The 22,065-nt window shown below is 42.2% G+C and overlaps 2 protein-coding genes across 7 annotated transcripts in view; one reads left to right on the top strand and one right to left on the bottom strand.

The window, feature by feature from the left end:
• The window catches only part of ccdc146 (coiled-coil domain containing 146), a 145,422-nt gene that overhangs the window by 161 nt on the left and 123,196 nt on the right, over positions 1-22,065 (top strand). For 2 of the 6 annotated variants that reach the window (XM_068059240.1, XM_068059239.1), the window contains exons 2-3: positions 595-656; positions 11,090-11,247. In XM_068059240.1, coding sequence (XP_067915341.1) covers positions 11,095-11,247 — 153 coding nt within the window. In that variant the 5' untranslated portion in view covers positions 595-656; positions 11,090-11,094. Of the gene's footprint in view, positions 1-594; positions 657-9,555; positions 9,771-11,089; positions 11,248-18,723; positions 18,809-22,065 lie in introns of those variants that run through there. The other 4 variants (XM_068059243.1, XM_068059242.1, XM_068059241.1 and 1 more) reach the window with 3 other exon arrangements.
• fgl2a (fibrinogen-like 2a) lies at positions 14,120-19,840 on the bottom strand. Its single transcript, XM_068059248.1, has 2 exons — positions 19,072-19,840; positions 14,120-16,613 (listed from the first exon to the last, which is right to left on the bottom strand). Exons 1-2 carry the CDS (start codon positions 19,664-19,666, stop codon positions 15,910-15,912), a joined length of 1,299 nt encoding a protein of 432 aa, XP_067915349.1. The 5' UTR covers positions 19,667-19,840; the 3' UTR covers positions 14,120-15,909.

The following is a 22,065-nucleotide window of genomic DNA, read 5'->3' as shown; positions in this document are numbered from 1 at the left end:
ATGTGGGCGTCGCTGGCCAGGCCAGCATTTATTGCCCATCCCTAATTGCCCTTGAGAAGGTGGCGGTGAGCTGTCTTCTTGAACCACTGTAGTCCATTAGGGGTAGGTACACCCACAGTGCTGTTAGGAAGGGAGTTCCGTGCACTGTTTGCATGTTGAATGTGCCAGCAAAACTCTGCTGCCTGTGTCCTAACTGGCAGCAAGTCCCGTCCACCCCTGTGCTCATTGGCCTACACTGGCTCCTGGTCCAGCAACACCTCGAGTTTTAAAATTCTCATCTTTGTGTTCAATCGCCCAGCCCCCTCCCTATCTCTGTAACTCCCTCCAGCACCACAACCCTCGTGGATCTTTGCCCTGCTCCAATTCCAGCCTCTTGTGCGTCCCCTTCGCCCCATCATCCGCAGCCGTCTGGACTTCAAGCTCCTGAATTCGTCCCTAAACCTCTTCACTTCTCTTTAGGCTCAGCTTAAAACCTACTTCATTGATCAAGCATTTGGTCACTGCCTTAATGTCTCCTTCTTTGGCTCAGTGCCAATTTATTTTCAGATGACGGTGCACTGATCTGAAATGTTAACTCTGCTTCTCTGTCCACAGATACTGCTGTGAGAAACATAGCCCACTTAATAATAATTTACACCAAGTCAAACTCTGAAGAAGTAAGTTTATTTAACGTTCTTGCAAGATCGGGTGTCCTACAAGCAGGCACACCGATCAACATATTCAGTTCATGTTTATACAATACAAATCCATTTGTCCACGCCTTTAGTTTACATTATTGGTTATAACATATTATGACACTAACCTATCCTATGGTTGCTACAGTCTCCTCCTCTGTTTACTTCTCCCCCTACTCTAACTTTCTAGCCCCTAACTCTTGTTTTTGTTTTACCTTATTTGGCTCTCCATTGTGTGTTTTAACTTGTAGCTGTCAGCCTTTATCTTAGTGGGGCAGTTTCTTATTCACTACATCCTTTGTTCTAACTCTTGCTGTTTCTCTTTTCTCTGCCTAAGCACAATTTTTAACTGCTGTACTGTCTCAAGGTCTTTACTTACATACCCTTATCAGTTCTCTTTTTCAGTGATTTCATTATGTTGTGTAGAAATGACTTCTCGGTAATTTTCCACAAGCTGTAGAAACAACATTTCAGTATTTCTTATTCGCACACTGCCAGACCTGCTAAGTATTTCCAGCATTTCTTGTTTTTATTTCAGATTTCCAGCATCTACAGTATTTTGCTTCAATTTATTTTTGTCTGATTGCCTATGAAGCGCCTCAGGATGTTTCACTATGCTAAAGGTGCTATCTAAATGCAAGTTGTGTTGATAGTCCCATTCACTGCGAGTAGAATAAGTGAAAACTATATATCTCGACTATTTACTTTTACTCAATGACCCTATCTATCTCTAGGGTCTGTATACTATCAAATGTCTGAACATGTCAATTTATATAAGATAGAACCGTAGAAAAGTTACAGCACAGAAGGAGGCCATTCAGCCTGTTGTGTCCGTGCCTTCTGAAAAAACTAGCCCCTCAATCTAATCCCACCTTCCAGCACCTGGTCCATAGCCTTGCAGGTTACAGCACTTCAGGTGCATGTCCAGGTACCTTTTAAAAGAATTGAGGGTTTCTGCCTCCACCACCATTCCTGGCAGTGAATTCCAGACACCCACCATCCTTTGGGTGAAAAAGTTTCTCCTCATGTCCCCTCTAATCCTTCTACCAATCACCTTAGATCTGTTCCCCCTGGTAATTGACCTCTCTGCTAGGGGAAACAGGTCCTTCCTGTCCACTCTGTCTAGGCCCCTCATAATTTTGTACACCTCAATTAAGTGACCCCCTCAGCCTCCTCTGTTCTAAGGAAAAGAACCCTAGTCTATCCAATCTTTCCTCATAGCTGCAACTTTCAAGCCCTGGCAACATTTTTGTAAATCTCCTCTGCACTCTCTCCAGAGCAACTGTGTCCTTCCTGTAATGTGGCAACCAGAACTGTATGCAATACTCCAACTGTGGCCGAACCAGCATTTTATACAGTTCCAGCATTACATCCCTGCTTTTGTATTCTATACCTTGGGCAATAGAGGAAAGCATTCCATATGCTTTCTTCACCACTTTGTCTACCTGTCCTGCCACATTTAGGGACCCTGTGGACATGCACTCCAAGGTCTCTCACTTCTTCTACCGCTCTCAATATCATCCCGTTTATTGTGTATTCCCACGCTTTATGTACCTCCCCAAGTGCATTACCTCACACTTCTCCGGATTGAATTCCATTTGCCAGTTTTCTGCCCACTCAACCAAACCATTGATACCATCCTGGAGTCTACAGCCATCCTCTTCACTATCAACTACACAACCAATTTTTGTGTCATCAACAAATTTCCCAATCATGCCTCCCACATTTAAGTCCAAATCATTAATATATACCACAAACAGCAAGCAACCCAACACTGAGCCCTGTGGAACACTACTGGAAACAGCTTTCCATTCACAAAAACATCCGTTGACTACTACCCTTTGCTTCCTGTCACTGAGCCAATTTTGGATCCAATCTGCCACATTCCCCAGTATCCCATGCACTTTCACCTTACTGACCAGTCTGCCATGCGGGACCTTGTCAATTGCCTTACTAAAATCCATGTAGACCACATTCACTGCACTACCCTCATCAATCCTCTTTGTTACTTCCTCAAAGAATTCAATTAAGTTAATAAGACATGAACTTCCCTTAACAAATCCATGCTGACTATCCCTGATCAGTCTGTGCCTTTCTAATTGGCAGTTTATCCTGTCCCTCAGAATTGATTCTGATAATTTGCCCACCACCAAGGTCAGACTGATCGGCCTATAATTATTTGGCCTATCCCTCGCACCCTTTTTAAACAATGGTACAACGTTCGCAGACCTCCAATCCTCTGGCACCTTGCCAGTATCCAGTGAGGATTTGAAGATGATCCTCAGTGCATCCACTATTTCCTCCCTGGCTTCCTTTAAGTAGGTGATTTATCCACTTTCAATGATGTCAGACCCTTCAGTACTTCCTCTCTCATTATGCTAATCATATCTAATATTTCACACTCCTCCTCTTTTACTACAATGTCTGCATCATCCCTCTCCTTTGTGAAGACAGAGGTAAAAAACTCATTAAGAACCCCGGCCACATCATCTGCATCTACGTGTAAGTTCCCTTGTACATCTCTGATAGGCCCTACCTTTTCCTTAATTATCCTCTTGCTCTTAATGTACTGATAAAACATCTTTGGGTTTTTCTTTGTTATACCTGCCAATATTTTTTCATGTCCTCTCTTTGCTTTTCTAATTTCCTTTTTTACTTCACCCCTGCACTTTCTATACTCCTGTAGGCTTTCTGAAGTATTAAGTTTTCTGCTTCAACATACCACATAAGCCTCTAGATAACCAGGGAACTCAAGATTTGGCTGTACCACCCTTTATCTTTGTGGGGACATACCTACACTGTGTCTGTAGAATCTCGCTTTTGAATGCCTCCCACTGGACTTGCCCAGCTTCATTACCAAAGACTAGAACTAGAATTGCGCCCCCTCTCGTTGGGCTTGTTACATGCTGGCTAAAAAAGTTCTCTTGAATGCAGTTCAAGAATTTTGTGCCTTCTGTGCCCTTCACACTGTTTGTATCCCAGTTGATATTAGGGTATTTGAAGATAATATAATATAAGATGCTCAGGATAATTTACGATAAGAAACAAACTAGAAAGTTGTATTGAGGTTATAACCAAAGATGTTTTGAGGGATTGATTGTATAGGATTGGGTCAGCAGATGTTAGGACTAGAGGTGTGGGTTAGTGGTTGGCATTAAGGGTTGCAGATAGGATTAGGGTTAGTGGTTGGGGTTAGAAGCTGCTTTTGACACCGCTATTGTTTTAGAACCTTGGGAGTTAAGTAGTGGGGGTGGGGTGGGGGGGTGGGCAGCAGGAAATTACACTGCTGAGAACTGCTTTATCTCCAGCTACAGAATGGCTGACTGAGTCATAGAGTTATACAGCACAGAAACAGGCCCTTTGGCCCATCGTGTCTGTGCCGGCCATCAAGCACCTACCTATTCTAATCCCATTTTCCAGCACTTGGCCCGTAGCCTTGTATGCTAAGGCATTTCAAGTGCTCATCTAAATACTTCTTAAATGTTGTGATGGTTCCTGCCTCTACCACCTCTTCAGGTAGTGTGTTCCAGATTCCAAACACCCTCTGGGTGAAATAATCTTTCCTCAAATCCCCTCTAAACCTCCTGCCCCTTACCTTAAATCTATGTCCCCTGGTTATTGACCCCTCCACTAAGGGAAAAAGTTTCTTCCTATCTAATCTATCAATGCCCCTCATAATTTTGTATACCTCAATCATGTCCCCCCTCAGCTTTCTCTGCTCTAAGGAAAACGACCCTAGCCTTTTCAGTCTCTCTTCATAGCTGAAACGCTGCAGCCCAGGCAACATCCTGGTGAATCTCCTCTGCACCCTCTCCAGTGCAATCACATCCTTCCTATAGTGTGGTGCCCAGAACTGTACACAATCTACTCAATTTCAGGAGAAGCATGAATTCAAGTCTTGTAGCAGGGATCCCAGGGATTGTGAGGGGAGGGTGCAGGGTGTGAATTGGGAAGGATAACTGCAGCAACAAATGGAAGACTAGGAGAATATGATGATAAACCTCAGCTGACACCTGCACTTCCATTATTCCATCCGCTAATGCCTTCAGCTACTGCCCTCAGAAATTGTGTGTGTGTGTGTTGTGGGGGAGGCGGGGAACATCGTAGGGGTAGGTCAGAATCCTGATGTTAGCTAGTTCACCCCCGTGGCCATTTGCTCCCTCATATTATGGGCCGTCATCTCCTGTAATGATTGTGAGTGAGACACAAAAATAAATAATAAAAACAACTTGCATTTATATAGTACGTTTCACAAGCACTGGACGTCTCAAAGCACTTTACAGTAAATGAAGTGCTTTTGAAGTGTAGTCAGTGTTGTAATGTAGAAATGTTGCAGCCAATTTAAGCACAGAAAGCTCCCACAAACAGCAACATGATAATGACCAGATAATCAGTTTTTGTGATGTTGATTTGAGGGATGAATATTGGCAGAACCCTGGGGATAACTCCCTTGCTCCTCTTCGAAATAGGGCCATGGGAACTTAAGAGAGGGCAGGCAGGTCCTTAGTTTAGCATCTCATCCAAAAGACAACACCTCCAACAGCAAAGCACTGTCTCAATACTGCAGTGCAGTGTCAGCCTTGATTTTTGTGTCAGAATCCAGAACCCAGAATCTTCTGACTCAGAGGTGAGATTGCCACCAACTGAGCCACAGCTGTTACATAGGTATTGACTGAGGCTGCTTGCAAACACTCAATTCATAGATTTTTGTTTCTAGGGGAAACCAGTAGGTGTGGTTATGCAAGAAGGGCATTATGTAGGAAGAGGCAAATGGGCAGTAGGCTTGGGAAGCAGAATAACTAATCAGAACCCTGAACCACACTTTTGCTAATTAGTGAGGAGACAATGGTGACATGGCTGCTTTCTGGGAAGCTGAGGTTGTCTAATGATGTCTTTTCCCGAATTCCAAGCCCCAACAAGGCATCTCTTCCTCTCCTCAACTGCTTCAGGAGCACCTCTATGGTCCTTGTCATTAAAATTTACAGAGAATAGCCTATATTGTGTCTTTTCTGCCATTAATGCTCTTGACCTGAATCTGCTTGCCACCTTTAAATTGCCATTGGACTTTAAATCCTGAAGCTATATGATAGATGACTGTCCCCTACCAGCACACAACAGCAGACCCCAGTGGTGCTCCAGCAGGTCTGCTCCTCATTATTCAAGTTGACTAACCCTGGCCGGATGGTAGGCCAGTGTCAGGAGTGCACACATGGATTGCCCTCTGCATTTCACTGGCACAATGGCTGAGTGGAATTTCTAGGTCATAACTAAATGAATGTCTAATAATCTTGGGAATGATTTTCAAGAAAACTATTCAAAATTGCAATAGTCAGTACCCAAAATGCCACCTAAAACCCCAGAATGTTACATAATAAGATGCAATTTCATCTATTTGGTCGGTTTGTCAGTGACCCTTCCATTACATTGTGCTTGATGTAATACAACACCCTGTTATAAAATAATTTATCCTCCAATTTGCCTTGAGCAATAATTGTGAAGTCAGAAAATACAGTAAAAGTGCAACAACCATCCTAATGCCAGTCCCAAGTTCCAAACTTGCTGTGGAAAGTGCTTCTCAGATCAGGAGAGGGTCGGTATGAAAGGGTCTGAAAACCAGCAATCAAAGGGAAGCTACCTTAAGATTCACAAAGGCCAGGATCAATATTATTTAGCTCCCATCTTTGCTGTAATGTGCCATGCTTTTACTTCGCTATTCGATGTTTGCCCTTTAAATACTGACAAATCCTGCCCTCAATCCTGCCAAATGCTTCTGCCCCATATCCTGGCCTCACCCATTACTGCCAAATGCTGCCCACAATTTACCTGGATCGCTCACCCATATCTTGAACCATTCAACCTGCTTCCCCAATAGCCACTCGCCTCAGAACCAGCCTTCCTACTTCCATATCCTATGAACCCTTCTCCTAGATGCCAGAACCAGAGACTTTGATTTCAATACTCCTACATTGTAAGACCCTCTCTGTTACTCTAAAATCTCAAACAATGCTCCACCATCAAGTGTCAGACTCCTAGGCTGCCCCGTCAGGCCCCTGAACACCACTGACACTCCAGGATGCCTGGCCCACATTTTCCATACCTCTGCCTCTCCCCACCCTCCCATACTTTCATCTTTGCCATCATTAATAATAATGAATAATGATGGAGATGACTGGAGCCAACATCTCATTCTCTGTTTTTAGTTAATATGTTTATTCTTCTTCTTGTCACCGGATCTGACTTCTAAAGGGTGAATTTCATTCATCCCTAGTAGCCTGTTCATCGTCATCCATTCATCTTCAAAATTTAAAACCAACTTTAACTGGAACTCCTACCTGTACAATATCTGTACTCACAGTATGACTACTATTCTGATTCCTATACCTTGCCAGCAGCAAAATTGCTGCTTTCTTTATAATCCTTGCTCTTTAAATAACTCTCCACTGACACATTACAATCCCCCTTTCTTTGTTTCAATCTAAATCTTCTTTAATTTGCATGCAACTAACACACCACCAAGCCCTACCTAATCCCCTGTCATGACGCCACCTCTTTCACTCCGCCACTGGGACTTTCTCACTCCCCAGGCTCTCATAACTATTTGAACTGACCTCAAATTTATCTGAATGACAACATAATGCCCTTTATTTCCAAACTTGTTGCCAGAACCTCTACATCTCCCAGTCCCTGAACCCCAAATCCAAATCTCCCAATCCCCTGTTCGTGGCTTGCCATATCTTCATCCCCCACCCCACACTCCTTGTCCAGATCCCTCTCTCTATTGCCCCTCATTTACCTAAGCTTCATCGTACATCTCTTGGCTACTGTAGAAAACTTCCACTGTGCAGCATCTTGAATATTTTACCAGAAAGTATCTGTGAGTTATGCAACATAAATAATGGAATTAGATTTTTTTCTGATGCAATTTATATTACTGTACTACTGTAAAATCCCACCAGGTGGCAGTATGCACTTAGGGTGATGAGCAACTTTTGGATGCCTGCATTTATACGAGCAAATGGGGCTGATGATGCAAAGTTCAGCACCCATTCGACAGGATTTTCCCAGCGGGCTTCTGAGCCCTGCCATCAGGCTCAAATGGGGATCAGAATCTGCACTGCATGGGAAACAGTCACTCCAAATGATTTTCCCTGGAGCGACCAATTAATTGCCAGAGATTGGGATTGAGCAGGCTTTCGAAGCTGGAGGCACCCTCTTCAACTTTTTCCAAACTTTAAATTGAAAATGGCCTTGCAGACAGGCCATCACTTTTGTGGAGGAATCCATCTACAGGGCGATCTACGACTGCTGCTGCACCCAGGCAAGCAAGAGGGCCTGTAAGCCTACATGGAGCGTTGGCCCCCCTCACACAAGTCTGCCACCAGGAGGCCACCTCTTGATAGCTAAACTGGCCCCTGCCACCTCCGGGAACCTCTGTTAACAGGCCTCAATAGACCTTTAATTGGAATAATTGTCCACCTGCCCACCCTCATCCTGCCTCTGGGAAAATAGCCTGGGGGCGAGATGGAGCAAAAGAACCTGCATGCAGGCTGACGGCATGAAATTCTGCACCTGCATGCCTCAGTTCCTGGTCCCGTCGGGGGATGAAAATCAAGCCCATTGTATTAGTGCCTTAGGTGCTAGCATCTGGCATTATGTGGTGCTAAGGCCTGCTAAGCAGCTGGTGCACAGTGAATGTCAGAAAGTCATCATACATGATGCTGATTCAGCGCCAATGTTACTTGGACATATTGCAGGAGTGGATGCTCCCATGATCGAATTATCCTGAAGAAGAATGGGAAAGTTGTACATGGTGTCCTTGCCAATAAAGGCCTGCTCGGGTCTGCAAAAAAAAAGCCCCGAGCCGAACCGAGCCTGACAGAACTACATCCGACCTGAGCATGACCCAGCCCAAGTCATTCTACTTGTTCCCGTGCCCGACTCGACCCGACCCCACCATCAGTTACCTTACCTTCCGTTTTTCACTTTGTTGCTGATCTGCACAAGCTTAAAATAACTGTAACAAAACCACCTTTCTAGTCCAAAAATTAAATTAACATTGGAGCCACTTACCTGTGATAGACCATGCCCAACCTGAGCCCGAATACCGGACCCAGAAGTGCAACCTGACCCGAACCCGACCACAGTTCAAAGCTGTTAAGCGCTTTGGGAGGTCCTGAGGTTGTGAAAGGTGCCATATAAATGAAAGTCTTTCTTTCTTTCTAAACAGCAGTCCAGAGACTTGGCATCCTTATGAAATGGCACTGCATGGCATGCCTCTATCCATGTGTTTGGTCCTTCACTTGAAAGGGGATGATTGCTGCCAGTGGTTGATGTGTTTGTTTTCACCTGTTTGTTTTCACCTGTTTCAGTGCTTTGTTCCTCTTTATCTTTTAATCATTTTTGCTGCTTAGCAAGAAATGAACTTAATGAGAGCTTCTTAAAGCTGCTTTCTATGTCCGATACCCTGAAAATGGGCAGAATTTAAACTGCCAAGGTTGCAGGGGGAGGAGGGAGGGGGTGCGGATTCAGGTGTAGGTGGGGGCGTTAGAGCCTTGAAAAGTGGCAACAGGTCAGAAACCTGACATGATCCTGCCCACATCCTGGTTTCATTTTTGTTGCTGAATGTATATTGGGAAAGTTGATAAAGTCTCATACTCAGAAAGTTATAATGGTAATACAAGCAGGGTTTCTCCCACTTTACCATTGCTCAGTAGAAGAGAGTGTGTTGCTGTTCTAGACAGGTGTTACAGTGTTGCTGTTCAGGCTTTTCAAAATTGGAGCACTACATGTTGGGCAAATCTTTCAGGATGTTGGTGTAATCAGGAAGTGAAAATTTGTTGCAGTTGGTAAGGCTATAAAAAAGGTCTTGGCGGGGTGGGGGATCTGAGTGGAGCAAGGGAGCAGTCTGCATCAGCTTCACCTTCCATAGCATGGAAGAAGTTCTTGAACTTGCAGGAATTTATATCTCTGTTGCCAGGGGCAGGGTGTAAGAATTGTAGAAAATTGTTGCTATTGGGACCTGAACTTGGAGAGGAAGTTAGAATGTGTTGATCGGGCCTTGCAGCTAGGTAAAGCTAATTTCAGTTTCAGGCACAAGTGAGTACCAAATCCACTTTAAAAAAGTATACTTTTAGGTTTTTTTTTCTCAAATATTTTTCAGTTCAAGGGGACAGTTACTTTTCATTCACAAATTGTGATACTGTGAGAACTGCTGACATATTCAATTGCTGGTAGCCAGTGTCTTTGTACTGGGACTGCATGCTCACTCTCTTAGGCACATCACAGCCTTATTGATGAGCTTTTCAGTTAATGTTACTGTAACAAGCATTTAATACTGTAAATGCCAACTACAGTGATACCTATAGGCGTAACCAGTACGGCAAATAAATGCTAGCGTTTTCTTAATGGATTTTGCCTGACCGGCGTTTCCAATACGTTATACCATATAATATAAATGAACAATAATTTAGCAACTCTAATAAAAGACAAAATATTGAAATCACATCAGCATCTGAAGGAGAAATAAAAGTTGATGTTTCAGATGTTATTCTTCACCCTCATTATGATGAAGGGTTACACTGAAAATAGAGTAACACGGGTGATAGCGAATCAGCAGCCTGTCTTACACCATCTTTCTTTCTCATTCAATGCTGATCAACCTGCAATGTTTCTCTAGCATTTTCTGTTTTTACTTCAGATGTTTAAAATCTCTGTACTGGCCAGATCAGATAAATCACACTGAATTATAGGCTTGTTGGTTTGAATCAGTTTAATTTCTTTCCAGATTGGCCAAATCAGATAAGTAATTCAATAAGTAATATGATTTATAGCCCAAGCAAACCATGACTTAAATAAAAAACTAGAAATCAGACATTCTTCCCATCAATACCACACCTTCTACAAAGATGTATAGTCTACCCTATTGGGTAGATTAATTAACCTGTTTAATTTACTGAGGGTCAGTTCTGCACAAATACTGTTCTGATCACCAAGGGTTATCAAGCAAAACTATTTCCATCCTATACCCTCCTATTCAACCCCAGTCTGCTGCCTTCCACAAATAATTTGCTTCTGTCCTGCCACATATATCTTAAAGTGTGAGTACTTAAAGTGCAGTTGTTAACTTATGGAATAGACTGTCAGTGGAATTCTGTGGCAGGTTTTGAAAAAGAATTGGGTACTTTCCTGAGATATTAGAGGGATACGCTCTTGGCATCAAGGCAGGAAAAGATTGAGCTTGTTTGTGTGGGTCCTAAATGAAGAGGTCACAGCCGCTTGGGAGTAATTTTAACTTTCGGTGATAAGAGTAAATAGATGATATCGGATCAGTCACCCATTATATACCCCGCCCAATTTCCTGTTCATATATGATTTCCATATTTTATATAATACATTTTTAAATATTCATACTCCAGGAGAAATGAGTGGAGAGGAAAATCCTCCTAATGCATCTGAAGACGAGATTGATGAAGACGAGGAAGAAACCATCACCGCTGTAGCCCCACCAGTAGTCCTTCAAGAAGAGGAACCTGCAGATGTGACTACAAGTCCTGCTTTTCAGTGCCTGGATGAAGTAAGTTCCCTTCTATATTTACACTAGTTGATGTCCTGTGGTGATGCATATAGGGGGATAATTTTACTTGAACTGAGCACTGCACTTGGTCTGGACTCCCTGGGGATCATTTTGACTTTGTGTGATAGCATAACACGGGTAATAATGAACCAGCAGCATGTCTTACATCATCTCCTGATTTTTATTCCTATTGACTTCAGTGGGGCGCAGATAAGGGGAAGACGGGGAATGAGAAGGAGATTTAGGAGATGGGGAATGGGAGGAGAGGATGGACAAATGGAAGAGGAGTGGATGGGGGTGGGGAACGCCAGAAAATTGTAAATGAAGCTGGAAAATGATCATGGTGGGGGAGAGAAGATGATGCTGGTAAATCATATCAGTGGTTTCAGCAAGCAAACTCTGGAGATGACCGACAAGCATTTTCTGTTCCTGGGCTGGGATCAACAAACAATCTCGTTGGTTGTGTTGGGGGTTGGGTGACGATTTTTTTTTTATTTGTTCATGGGATGTGCGCGTTGCTGGCTAGGCCAGCATTTATTGCCCATCCCTAATTGCCCTCGAGAACTGCTGCAGTCCATATGGGGTAGGTACACCCACAGTGCTGTTAGGAAGGGTGTTCCAGGATTTTGACCCATTGACAGTGAAGGACTGGCGATGTAGTTCCAAGTCAGGATGGTGTGTGGCTTGGAGGGGCATTTGCAGGTGGTGGTGTTCCCATGCATCTGCTGCCCTTGTCCTTCTAGGTGGTAGAGGTCATGGGTTTGGAAGGTGCTATCTAAGGAACATTGGTGCATTGCTGCAGTGCATCTTGTAGATGGTACACTCTGCTGCCACTGTGCATCAGTGGTGAAGGGAGTGAATGTTTGTGAATGGGGTGCCAATCAAGCGGGCTGCTTTGTCCTGGATGGTGTCGAGCTTCTTGAGTGTTGTTGGAGCTGCACCCATCCAGGCAAGTGGAGAGTATTCCATCACACTCCTGACTTGTGTCTTGTAGATGGTGGACAGGCTTTGGGGAGTCAGGAGGTGAGTTACTTGCCACAGGATTCCTAGCCTCTGACCTGCTCTTGTAGCCACGGTATTTATATGACTACTCCAGTTCAATTTCTGGTCAGTGGTAACCCCCGGGATGTTGACAGTGGGGGATTCAGCGATTGTAATGCCATTAAATGTCAAGGGGAGATAGATTGATTCTCGCTTGTTGGAGATGGTCGTTGCCTGGCAATTGTGTGGCACAAATGTTACTTGCCACCTATCAGCCCAAGCCTGGATATTGTCCAGGTCTTGCTGTATTTCTATACTAACTGCTTCAGTATCTGAGAAGTCACAAATGATGCAGAACATTGTGCAGTCATCAGCGAACATCCCCACCTCTGACCTTATGATTGAAGGAAGATCATTGATGAAGCAGCTGAAGATGGTTGGGCCTAGGACTCTACCCCGAGGAACTCCTACAGTGATGCTGTGGAGCTGAGATGATTGACCTCTAACAACCACAAGCATCTTCCTCTGCGCTAGGTACGACTCCAACCAGCGGAGTGTTTTCCCTCTGATTCCCATTGACTCCAGTTTTGCTAGGGCTCCTTAATGCCATACTCAGTCAAATGCTGTTTTGATGTCAAGGGCAGTCACTCTCACCTCACCTCTTGAGTTCAGCTTGTTTGTCCATGTTTGAACCAAGGCTGTAATGAGGTCAGGAGCTGAGTGGCCCTGGTGGAACCCAAACTGACCGCCACTGAGCAGGTTATTGCTAAGCAAGTGTCGCTTGTTAACACTGTCGCTGACACCTTCCATCACTTTACTGATGATTGAGAGTGGACTGATGGGGTGGTAATTGGCCGGGTTGGATTTGTCCTGCTTTTTGTGTACAGGACATACATGGGCAATTTTCCACGTTGCCGGGTAGATGCCAGTGTTGTAGCTGTACTGGAACAGCTTGGCTAGGGGCGTAGCGCATTCCGGAGCACAGGTCTTCAGTACTATTGCCGGAATGTTGTCAGGGCCCATAGCCTTTGCAGTATCCAGTGCCTTCAGTCATTTCTTGATATCACACGGAATGAATCGAAATGACTGAAGACTGGCATCTGTGATGCTGGTAACTTCAGAAGGAGGCCGAGATGGATCATCCAGTCAGCACTTCTGGCTGAAGACTGATAAAACAACGTTATTGGGGGACAGGCAACCAATTTTCTTTTCAGCAAGTGAATTTGAAAACAAATGCTACAGCAGAAGGAGTTGAACATCAAATTACGTAACTCTTGGCAGACTCCACCAAAGAAAATCAAAGGTGGGTGGACAAAGAGAATTCAGTATATCTAGTTGCCAATCCCTCCACCTAGCCCAGATTTTCACCTTTGCTGGAGGGAGGGAGGAGGTAAGAGTTTGCTTTACCCTCTGCCATGGCCAGTTCATTACTGCAGGAGAGGACTATACATTTATCTATGGGAGGAGAGGTGTGGACAGCATTATAATTTATTGCAGATGAGAAAAAATTACTGGAAATTGTCTCCTTGACCTTGTTTTCCTTTGTGTTTTTTCTCCTCCAGTGTTCTTAATCATTGGCAAGACCATCTCCAACAATTTAACTTTATCCCTTGCCCCTACATCTCCCTACCCCTTCCCAAATCTACTTAATTTTGCATCTACCCCGCTGTGCTTTAAATGCATTCATTACTTTTCAATGTAATGATTTATATAGGCAAATGTAGCAGCCATTTTGCACGCATCATGAACCCAAAGAAAACAAGACAAAAGACCAGTTTATCTTTTTAAAAAAAAAATATGGTATTGGTTGAAGGAGGAATTTTGGTTAGGATACTTGGAGAACTCACTGCTCATAAATAACATTGATGTAAATGGAATAGACCGTGCACAATTAAATGTACATTGTTTGCTTTATTTATAGACATATTTGTTTTCAACAATTTTACGGAGTTTGTAACAGGTCTTAATGCTTCTGGTAAATGCATCATAATGAGAACTGTTCAACTTTTGATACATCTTTCAAAAACAGTGTTGTACAGTGCTGTTATTTTGATTCTTTCAGTGGCATGCCTTTAATAATTAGGCAGACGTACAGTATTTACAGTTCTCTGACCTTACCATTAAACTGCTGAATAATCTGTGAAAATTATATGTTCACATTGGATGAGCATTTCAATAACATAAGACATTATAGTAGAAAAATACTTAAAGCTAAAGAATGTATTTGAATATGTATTGGTATAGCTCAAAGCTAATAAAGTTCTATTGTCTGCTATAATCAGAATGCTGTTGAAGTTATGAAATGATTAATCAGTATTTACAGTATATCTCAGGCTAATTCTTGCTAAATTTCTTTCAAAATTATTTTTCACTGAAAAGCCTGTTTGATTTACTCAAGTTTACCTGATATTCCTCAAAAAAAGGAATAGAAAATAGATGTCTAATTGTCTCCATCTAGCTCTTAAAAGATGAGGGGGTAGAAATTCATTTGGGCCCATTTATGCGCTTAGATTCAGAGCTGTATTGGGCAGCCTGCGCCCCAACTGGGATACCCTAGGCATCCCCAAAATTGGGCCTTGGGCCTCATTTCAATGTTTGGCATGCTGCCAGTCGCACCTCAACTACACTCATTAATAACCAGTAGAAATACTTTACACCCACATATACATATTTCTTTTGCATATTCTCTTTCCTGTTTACAAGAACTTACACTGATATCACACTTAATGTTCCAAGGCATTTTTCATAGGTATAAGGAATAGATGCTGAGCCATGGAAGGGTGACCAAAAGCTTGGCTGAAAAGATGGGTTTTGAGAAGGTTTTTAAAGGTCTAGAGACAAGTGGAGCGATAGTGGAGTTCAGGGAGTAAGATCTAAAAGTACGGGTTCCAAACAGTACGGCTGAGACAGCCGAAGAACCTGCCATCAGTGTTAGGGAAAAGTGACGGGGAATGCACAGGAGGCCAGTCAGAAGACTGAAAGGTATGGGAGAGGCTATAAGGCAGAGCAAGGCCTTGGAGGGATCTGAAAATGAGTACAAGGATTTAAAATTCAATACTTTAGAGGAGAGTAAACCAATGTAGATCAACAAGGACAGGATAACAGGTGATTGGGATTTAGTGTGAAACAGACTATGAATGGCTGGCATTTTGACGAGTTGTAGTTATTGTAAATTGGAGGATGGGAAATCAGCCAGGCGCCAATGAAGAACTGAATTCTAGAGATGACAAAAGTATGCAAGAGGTTTTTGGTGACAGTGGAGCTGATGTAAGGGCAGAGGTGGAAGCAAGCAGAATCAGTGATGAAAAAGACATGGGGTCTGAAGCTTATCTCTGGATCAAGCAGGACACTAAGGTTTTGCACAATCTGGTTCTCCCTGAGTCAATATGGTTGGAGTTGGTGGTAAATGAGTAGAGTTTCTAGCAGGGTTGAAAATGATGGCTTCAATCTTCCCATTGTTTGGCTGGAGGAAATTTTAACGCACCCATGACTTAATTTCAGAGAGGTAGTCTGACATCATGAAAGTGGTCGTGGGGGTGAGGAAAGTGATGGAGAATTAGAGTGGGTGTTACTGGTATTATAGATGATGTTTTAAAGTTAAGCTGTTAAAAAAGTTGCACAGTGAAAGTTTCCCAATAGTATTTTTATAATCTTTTGGAAACTTTTGTTGTTGCCACCTACCTATGGCACAAATGCTTTAGGCCTGATGAGCATTCTTACTGACTTAAAAGCATGGCGGTAGCCACTCAGAGTTTCATCTGGTGCATTGTACCAAGTGCTCCAAAAAATACCATTTCGTATACCCTTGTACTTCTTTTTATAATATTTGCCATTGAGATTGGCAGACATGCAAGCATCAAACCACCAACCAGAGCTGTAATAGGCCCCACAGTTACCTGAAGGGTAATTATCATTATCTTTGTCTTTGGTGGTAAAGTATTTTTGATCATGGTTGTAATTCTTGCTGTAATGCAGTGCATCACCAGCTGTGCCAGAGTAATCAGTAACAGTCAGGCGATAATTGTGATCTTCATCTGCAATGAAGAATTGATTGTATGTGGCATATTTTTGGATGCCATCCCAATCTTCAATTTCAATTCTCAAGATCATGTCCTTGGATTTTGTCAATAGATGTATTTTGTCATTTCCCAGCCAAAATTCTGTTGATAGATTCCCAAAACCATTTTTGTAATCTGCCCAGGTGCGATTAAAATTGACACTGCCGTCTTTGCGAGACTGTAGTACTGTCCAGCCGCCTTCCAGAGTTTTCATATCACAATAAACTGAAAAGCTTTTGTTAGAGCCTTTGGCAATTTCATAGATGCCACTTTTCCGATATCCCAGTTTGTAACGATCTGAGCAATCTTGAGGCATCCATTGTACCACTGAAAGTAAGTATGGAAATAGGTCATTAACCTCACCTTTTGTACCAAAAGATGAATTCTGACCAGCTTGAACTGTTTTACAATTAACAGGTATACATTATTGTTAATCTTTCACAACATTAAATATAATTCAACTAGAAAAGGGAAAAGTTTTATTTTGAATGGTTTTTAAACAAGCAGATCTCAGTCAGATGTTAGAAAATTCTTAAGAGAAGTCTTAATTGACAGTGATCAGTGTTTTCTCTGTGTTTCAAATTGTAGGAATTCTACTTTCCAATCAGTGAGATGATTTGGAAAGCAAGCAAAAACGAATTACACAAATGGGGCCAAATAACATAATTTTTTTTCAATTTTTTTCCTAACAATTACTACTGTGCAATTAATCTGTACGGTATATGTTATGTTAACTAACTACTTCCCTATATCTGTGGTTTTAATAGAGCACAGTATTCAAGAAAACATGTTTGACAAACAATATTTGACTGCAGAGGGAGATAAGCAAGTTATGCACTTAAAAATATTTTGCAATATCATATTGTATGCTTGCAAACAGAACAAAATTTGCTAGCCATTTTAGTGATAAGGATGGCCCTTTAATAACTGGAGTCCTGCATATAGGAAAACCAATAAAGGTAGATTCCACAATTAAATATTAACAGGATGTGATGGAAATAATTTGGTAGTTTCTGTGCCTCAAGATATTCTTTAATATTAATAGTTTCATTTCAGAGTTAATCTAAAAAGGAAGCATTCCATTTGTAAAGAAAGAATGTTATGATTATGCTTCACAATAAAGGTTTGAACATTACAGTTAACTACCAGGACAGAAAACTTCATCAAAAGCAATGTGCATGCCCAGTCCTTCTCGATCATTTGTTTCTTTTTAAGTGCTTTTATTTCAAATTTACTATATTTTTTCTCCTGCCGCCAGTTTTGGGTGGGACCAATGCAGGTGAAGCTCAGGAGTTACAATCTCCCAGGCCTCACCTCTTGTCCACGTGAATCCCGCCTTGAGTTGAAATCGAGCCTTAAGATCTGTTAGTTTTTTACATTCTTAATCCTTGACCCTTGACATAGAGCACTGTAACCATCCTCAAGATCACAGCATTGCAAAAGTATAGTGTATGAAAATTAGGGATTAGAGCAAGTCAGTTACATAGAAAGAAAACCTGTCTCAGTGTTTTTCAGAAATTTTATTTTTAATTATAATGTAAAAATAAATAACATGCTAATATAATATGCAAACTGTTTACATTCAAAAATATTTACTTTTTAATTTATACTTGCTGTGATAAAAGCCACAAAAAAGCCTGAGTTTGCGATAAAACTAACATTAAAATTAATCAAGTTGATGCAATTTTTAGCTAAGGCATGCACTATTGAAATATTTAATTTTCCATCAGTTCACTGTTTAAGATTAGCAAGAAACTTCCTACTACTTAGTAGGAGTCCAGTTTATTGTCGTTTATGATTAAAGAAGTTGTGAGCATAAAGAGTTTAGTCTTCCTACGATATTTTCTGTTCCTGTAATATTAAATTTGCTTTAACTGTTCTTTCAAATATATGACTATTACCAGTGTTAGTGATCAGGGAGAATCTTAAAGAATTGCAGCACTACTCAGAGCAGATGTAGACCTTGGTTTTTCCAGTGTGGTTATGATAATTGACTTGACTCGAATTGCTGTGGTTTGATGTGAGTTCAAATGTAGTTTAAAATAATATTTTGGTGGAAGGTGAGTTATAGAAAAGAAATCCATCAGCTGTAGTTGAAGTTAATATAAAAAGTATTTTAATTTTTCTACTCCCATAACTGAAGAGTTTATCATTCTATCTACATGTTTCCACGATGATGTTTTGTCACAAAATTGTGAAGCAGTACTTTAATTTAATGCTTTTTCAAGAGCCTTGGGGATTGAACTCCTGACTGCTCTAAATTTAGTTACTAAAATAGGCTCGGCAATGCTTTCCTAATTATTCAGAAAGAACAACCAGCCAACTAGTTTTACTTAAAAAGTGAAAGGGAGTAAAGGTTAGGAAGTATGTCACATTGGACATTTTAGTCTATGGACAACATCATAACTGTTTAATAAAAAAATCACATTTTATATACATTTCTCCTATTACTGTAAAAACTAGTGGGATTTTAACCTGAATAAGCTTCAAGTTGTGAAGTCTTACTACTGACTGTTTATTAGGTAAGAATGCTTTCCAATATGTAATACAGATAAGCTCCTTGAATCAAAGTATTGCATTGTTTAATGTGTCAATTAAAGTATGATTCTAACATTTCAAGTTTACATCTATTTGGAATGGAAAAAGTAATTTAAAAGCTTGAATAATCTTGGATATTTTGACTTTGTGTAAACAGAATTGATAAAAGTGGAAAAATTGTTTCAATTGTATAAAAACATCTTATTTATAATTTTGTACTTTATATTACATACACTGATTAACTTACCTAGTGGTTGAGCTACAGCTGCACAGGTTGTATAACACTTGTTGTTCAACGTATTCACAGTGTAGTTAATATTTGAAAGCTCGTTGTCAATGTAGTGCAAAACAGTGTCCATATTCAAAATACTCATCTCTTCCAAACGACCCTGAAGCACATTGATTTGGTTTCTGGCATTCCGTAATGAAGCTACTAGTTTGGTAATTTTCTCCTCCAACACCGTTATCCTGTTGGCATTTTCTCTCCCGTCTTCTATGCTTTCAGTAGCTTGATCACGACTGATGGGCTTTTTCTGTTTTCCTTCCAGCCACCTATTCTTCAGCTTATTTACTGTTACTTTTAGACTTTTTACCTGTTTGACAGTCTCTTCGAGGAGCTTTGTCTGCTTGGGTAGCTGAATGGTGAGAGGCGGAAAGTTTACCTGATAGCCACAGACTTCATCATCTTCACACACTCTGGGCTTCAGCTTGATGTCACAGGCTCCATTTGCTTTTCTTTCTGTTGGATTCTTGAATCTGCTAGTTTTGTTGTATCCCACAGGAACCTCTGTACATAGTATTACTCCAACATTAAGGAGAAAGAGTGCAACAGCAGTGTTCATTGTGTAAACAAACCTTTCACGAACAGTGAAATAAGAGAATGCTTTATAGCTATTGTAAAGCAATGCTGTGCTGTGTCAGTATCCCAGCACTGACTAACAGGGAAGTTAGTGCTCAAACTGCTATTTGCTGCTAGGGATATTAATACTGTACTCTAGGTGGCCAGTTCAGTTGTGAAATCATAATCGTCAGTGTTTACTACTGACAGTCACTAAGCCTGCCTACTTAAACTGGAAGTGATGCATTACCTCAGTTACGTACAGTATAGTGCAACATTTATATTTACTAGCATGCTCATTGTTTTTCTGCTTTAAACGTGCATACTACATATTTCTATTCAGATAAAAAGGACACAAAATTCTATTGGTAGCGCATTGTTTGGGCACTACAGGTGCCATTTGGTATCCAAGATGGTGTATGTACGGTATGTACACACTTTTGGGTAAGTCACACCGGATGCCATATTGGTGAAGGCATTAATGCATGAACAGCGAACGGCTGCTGGAATTGTGCAGAGCAGCCAGATTATAACATCACTTTGGTTTGACACCAGCGCTGTCATTTTGGAGCTCAACGTTCCAGCTTACACCCTCTCCTAACCTCACACAGTTGAACACGCATGCAGCAGCAGGAAGTATCATCCCACCAGCACTATTTAATGGGATCATCCCACCAGCGCGATTTAAAGGGATCATCAGCTGCTTACAAGTTAGGTGCCGTTTGACTTCTCTGGCTGTTGCTTTGATATGTCATGGTGGCGGGAAGACATCGGGCTCCTGTCCTGATGCCTTCCCCGGCCATATTACCAGTTCTGCCGCCTCCCAGCCCACCACCAATGAGCCGGGAAAATTCAGCTCCCGGGACTTGAGCCCACAGCCTTCTTTCTGGCTGAGGCAAGCATGTTACCAACTGAGCCACGGTTCACCACTATACTTGTTAAAAGCTTCAAAAGTCTACAAGGAGTGGTGTGGTAGGTGCTAAAGCACTTTTTGCTGACTTCAAGGCTTCTGTACACACCAGTTATTCCCAAACAGGGGTGCATCAGCACCCATTCCCCTTGCAATTGCATGACTTAGAGAATGAACAGAGGGGCTGTAAAGTAGGACAAGCTGCTGGAAGAGGGATAGGAGCGGTGAGGGGAATGGCTCTCAGTGGGAGGCCCTATCTGCTCAGGATTTAGAGTGAGCAATTCCCCTACTTTAACCCCCGCGAGGAACATTGTCAGACGTCTGTGCTTCATTAAGGACGTCCTCACTGAAATCTGCCACCTGCTGCAGCCACAACTGCAAACACAGAGCCGGGCATGGATTGCATTGCCAGTTGCCGTGAAGGTGACTTTTATGTGTCTGGACTGCTGGGCACCTCTGGAGCGGCCCAGGCGGTGGAAGTGCTGTTTTAGCAACCCATTGGTCTGCTCTTTCACATTTTGTATGACAGCATGGCTTTCATTGTATGCATGCTGTGCACGTGTGCATAGTTTGCACACTGCAGTCTTCAGCCATGTGGATAGCCCTTGTTACCCAGTAGCCATCTTTGGTTTGCCGTGGTGGTTCAAATGCAGCTGCCACAGAATGAAGGCATCATGACTTCTACCAGCGTGCTGGTAATTGACCTGCATGATTTTCTGTCTATGGTTAGAACCCAGCTGGATGTTGACAGAATTACGGTACAGGGCAGAGCTGACATTCAGTGCCCACAAAGCGATGTGCACCATGAGAAACCCTGTAATTCTAGTGAAGTTGCATGCTTGATCTGCCTACTTCTCTCTGGCAGGAGGGAATAAAATGTAATTAGTTGTCAGTGAATAGAAGAGCATCAGTGACCTCACTCGTTCAACAGTGGGACGGAAAATTGCAAGATGTTACAAAAATCTTCAGCTCCAGCCACTGGCCAGGTCGTAATTCTTGGATCTTAAAGGAGAAAGGCACAAGGGTAAGGTTGTGGTGGGGTGAGTTAGCGGGGGTGGTGATAGAAATAAGAGATGCATACTCACATCGTCTGGCACTTGTAAATCAGAAGATGTGGCATGAAAGGGAGGTGCAATGTGAGAAGGAAGACTAGGTATGCGGATACCACCATCTTTGATGGTTTCAGTCCTGCCACAGACCATGGCTCCAGCAATGGACATCCCAATAAAGGCCAGTACCATCTACTCCATGTAGGCCTGTCTGTCCCCCTCCAGTTAACTCATGATGCCTCCAGTTCCCCGCCGTCTTGTCCTGCAAGAGAGAGGGAAGTGTGTCAGTGAGTGCCTTGCAATCTGTTTGGGTGATATGGCTGTCATAGTTGAATAGCTGGCTGTGTTTACAAGCTGTGAGGTGTGGGTGTGAGCAGTGCTAAGTATGTGAGGGTGCGAGCAGTGCTAAGTATGTGAGGGTGCAGTTCAGCATATGAATGTCAG

Source organism: Heterodontus francisci, chromosome 27, assembly GCF_036365525.1.
Source record: "Heterodontus francisci isolate sHetFra1 chromosome 27, sHetFra1.hap1, whole genome shotgun sequence".
Classification (NCBI taxonomy): Eukaryota; Metazoa; Chordata; class Chondrichthyes; order Heterodontiformes; family Heterodontidae; genus Heterodontus; species Heterodontus francisci.
This window is presented reverse-complemented; position numbering and strand designations above follow the sequence as displayed.

Bases quoted from the DNA above. Each gene is read 5' to 3' on its own strand.
- fgl2a (XM_068059248.1), bottom strand. From the start codon at position 19,666: ATGAACACTGCTGTTGCACTCTTTCTCCTTAATGTTGGAGTAATACTA. The intron at 16,614-19,071 runs GTAAGTTAATCA...ACTTACTTTCAG, and splicing joins AGCTGTAGCTCAACCACTAG to TGGTACAATGGATGCCTCAA.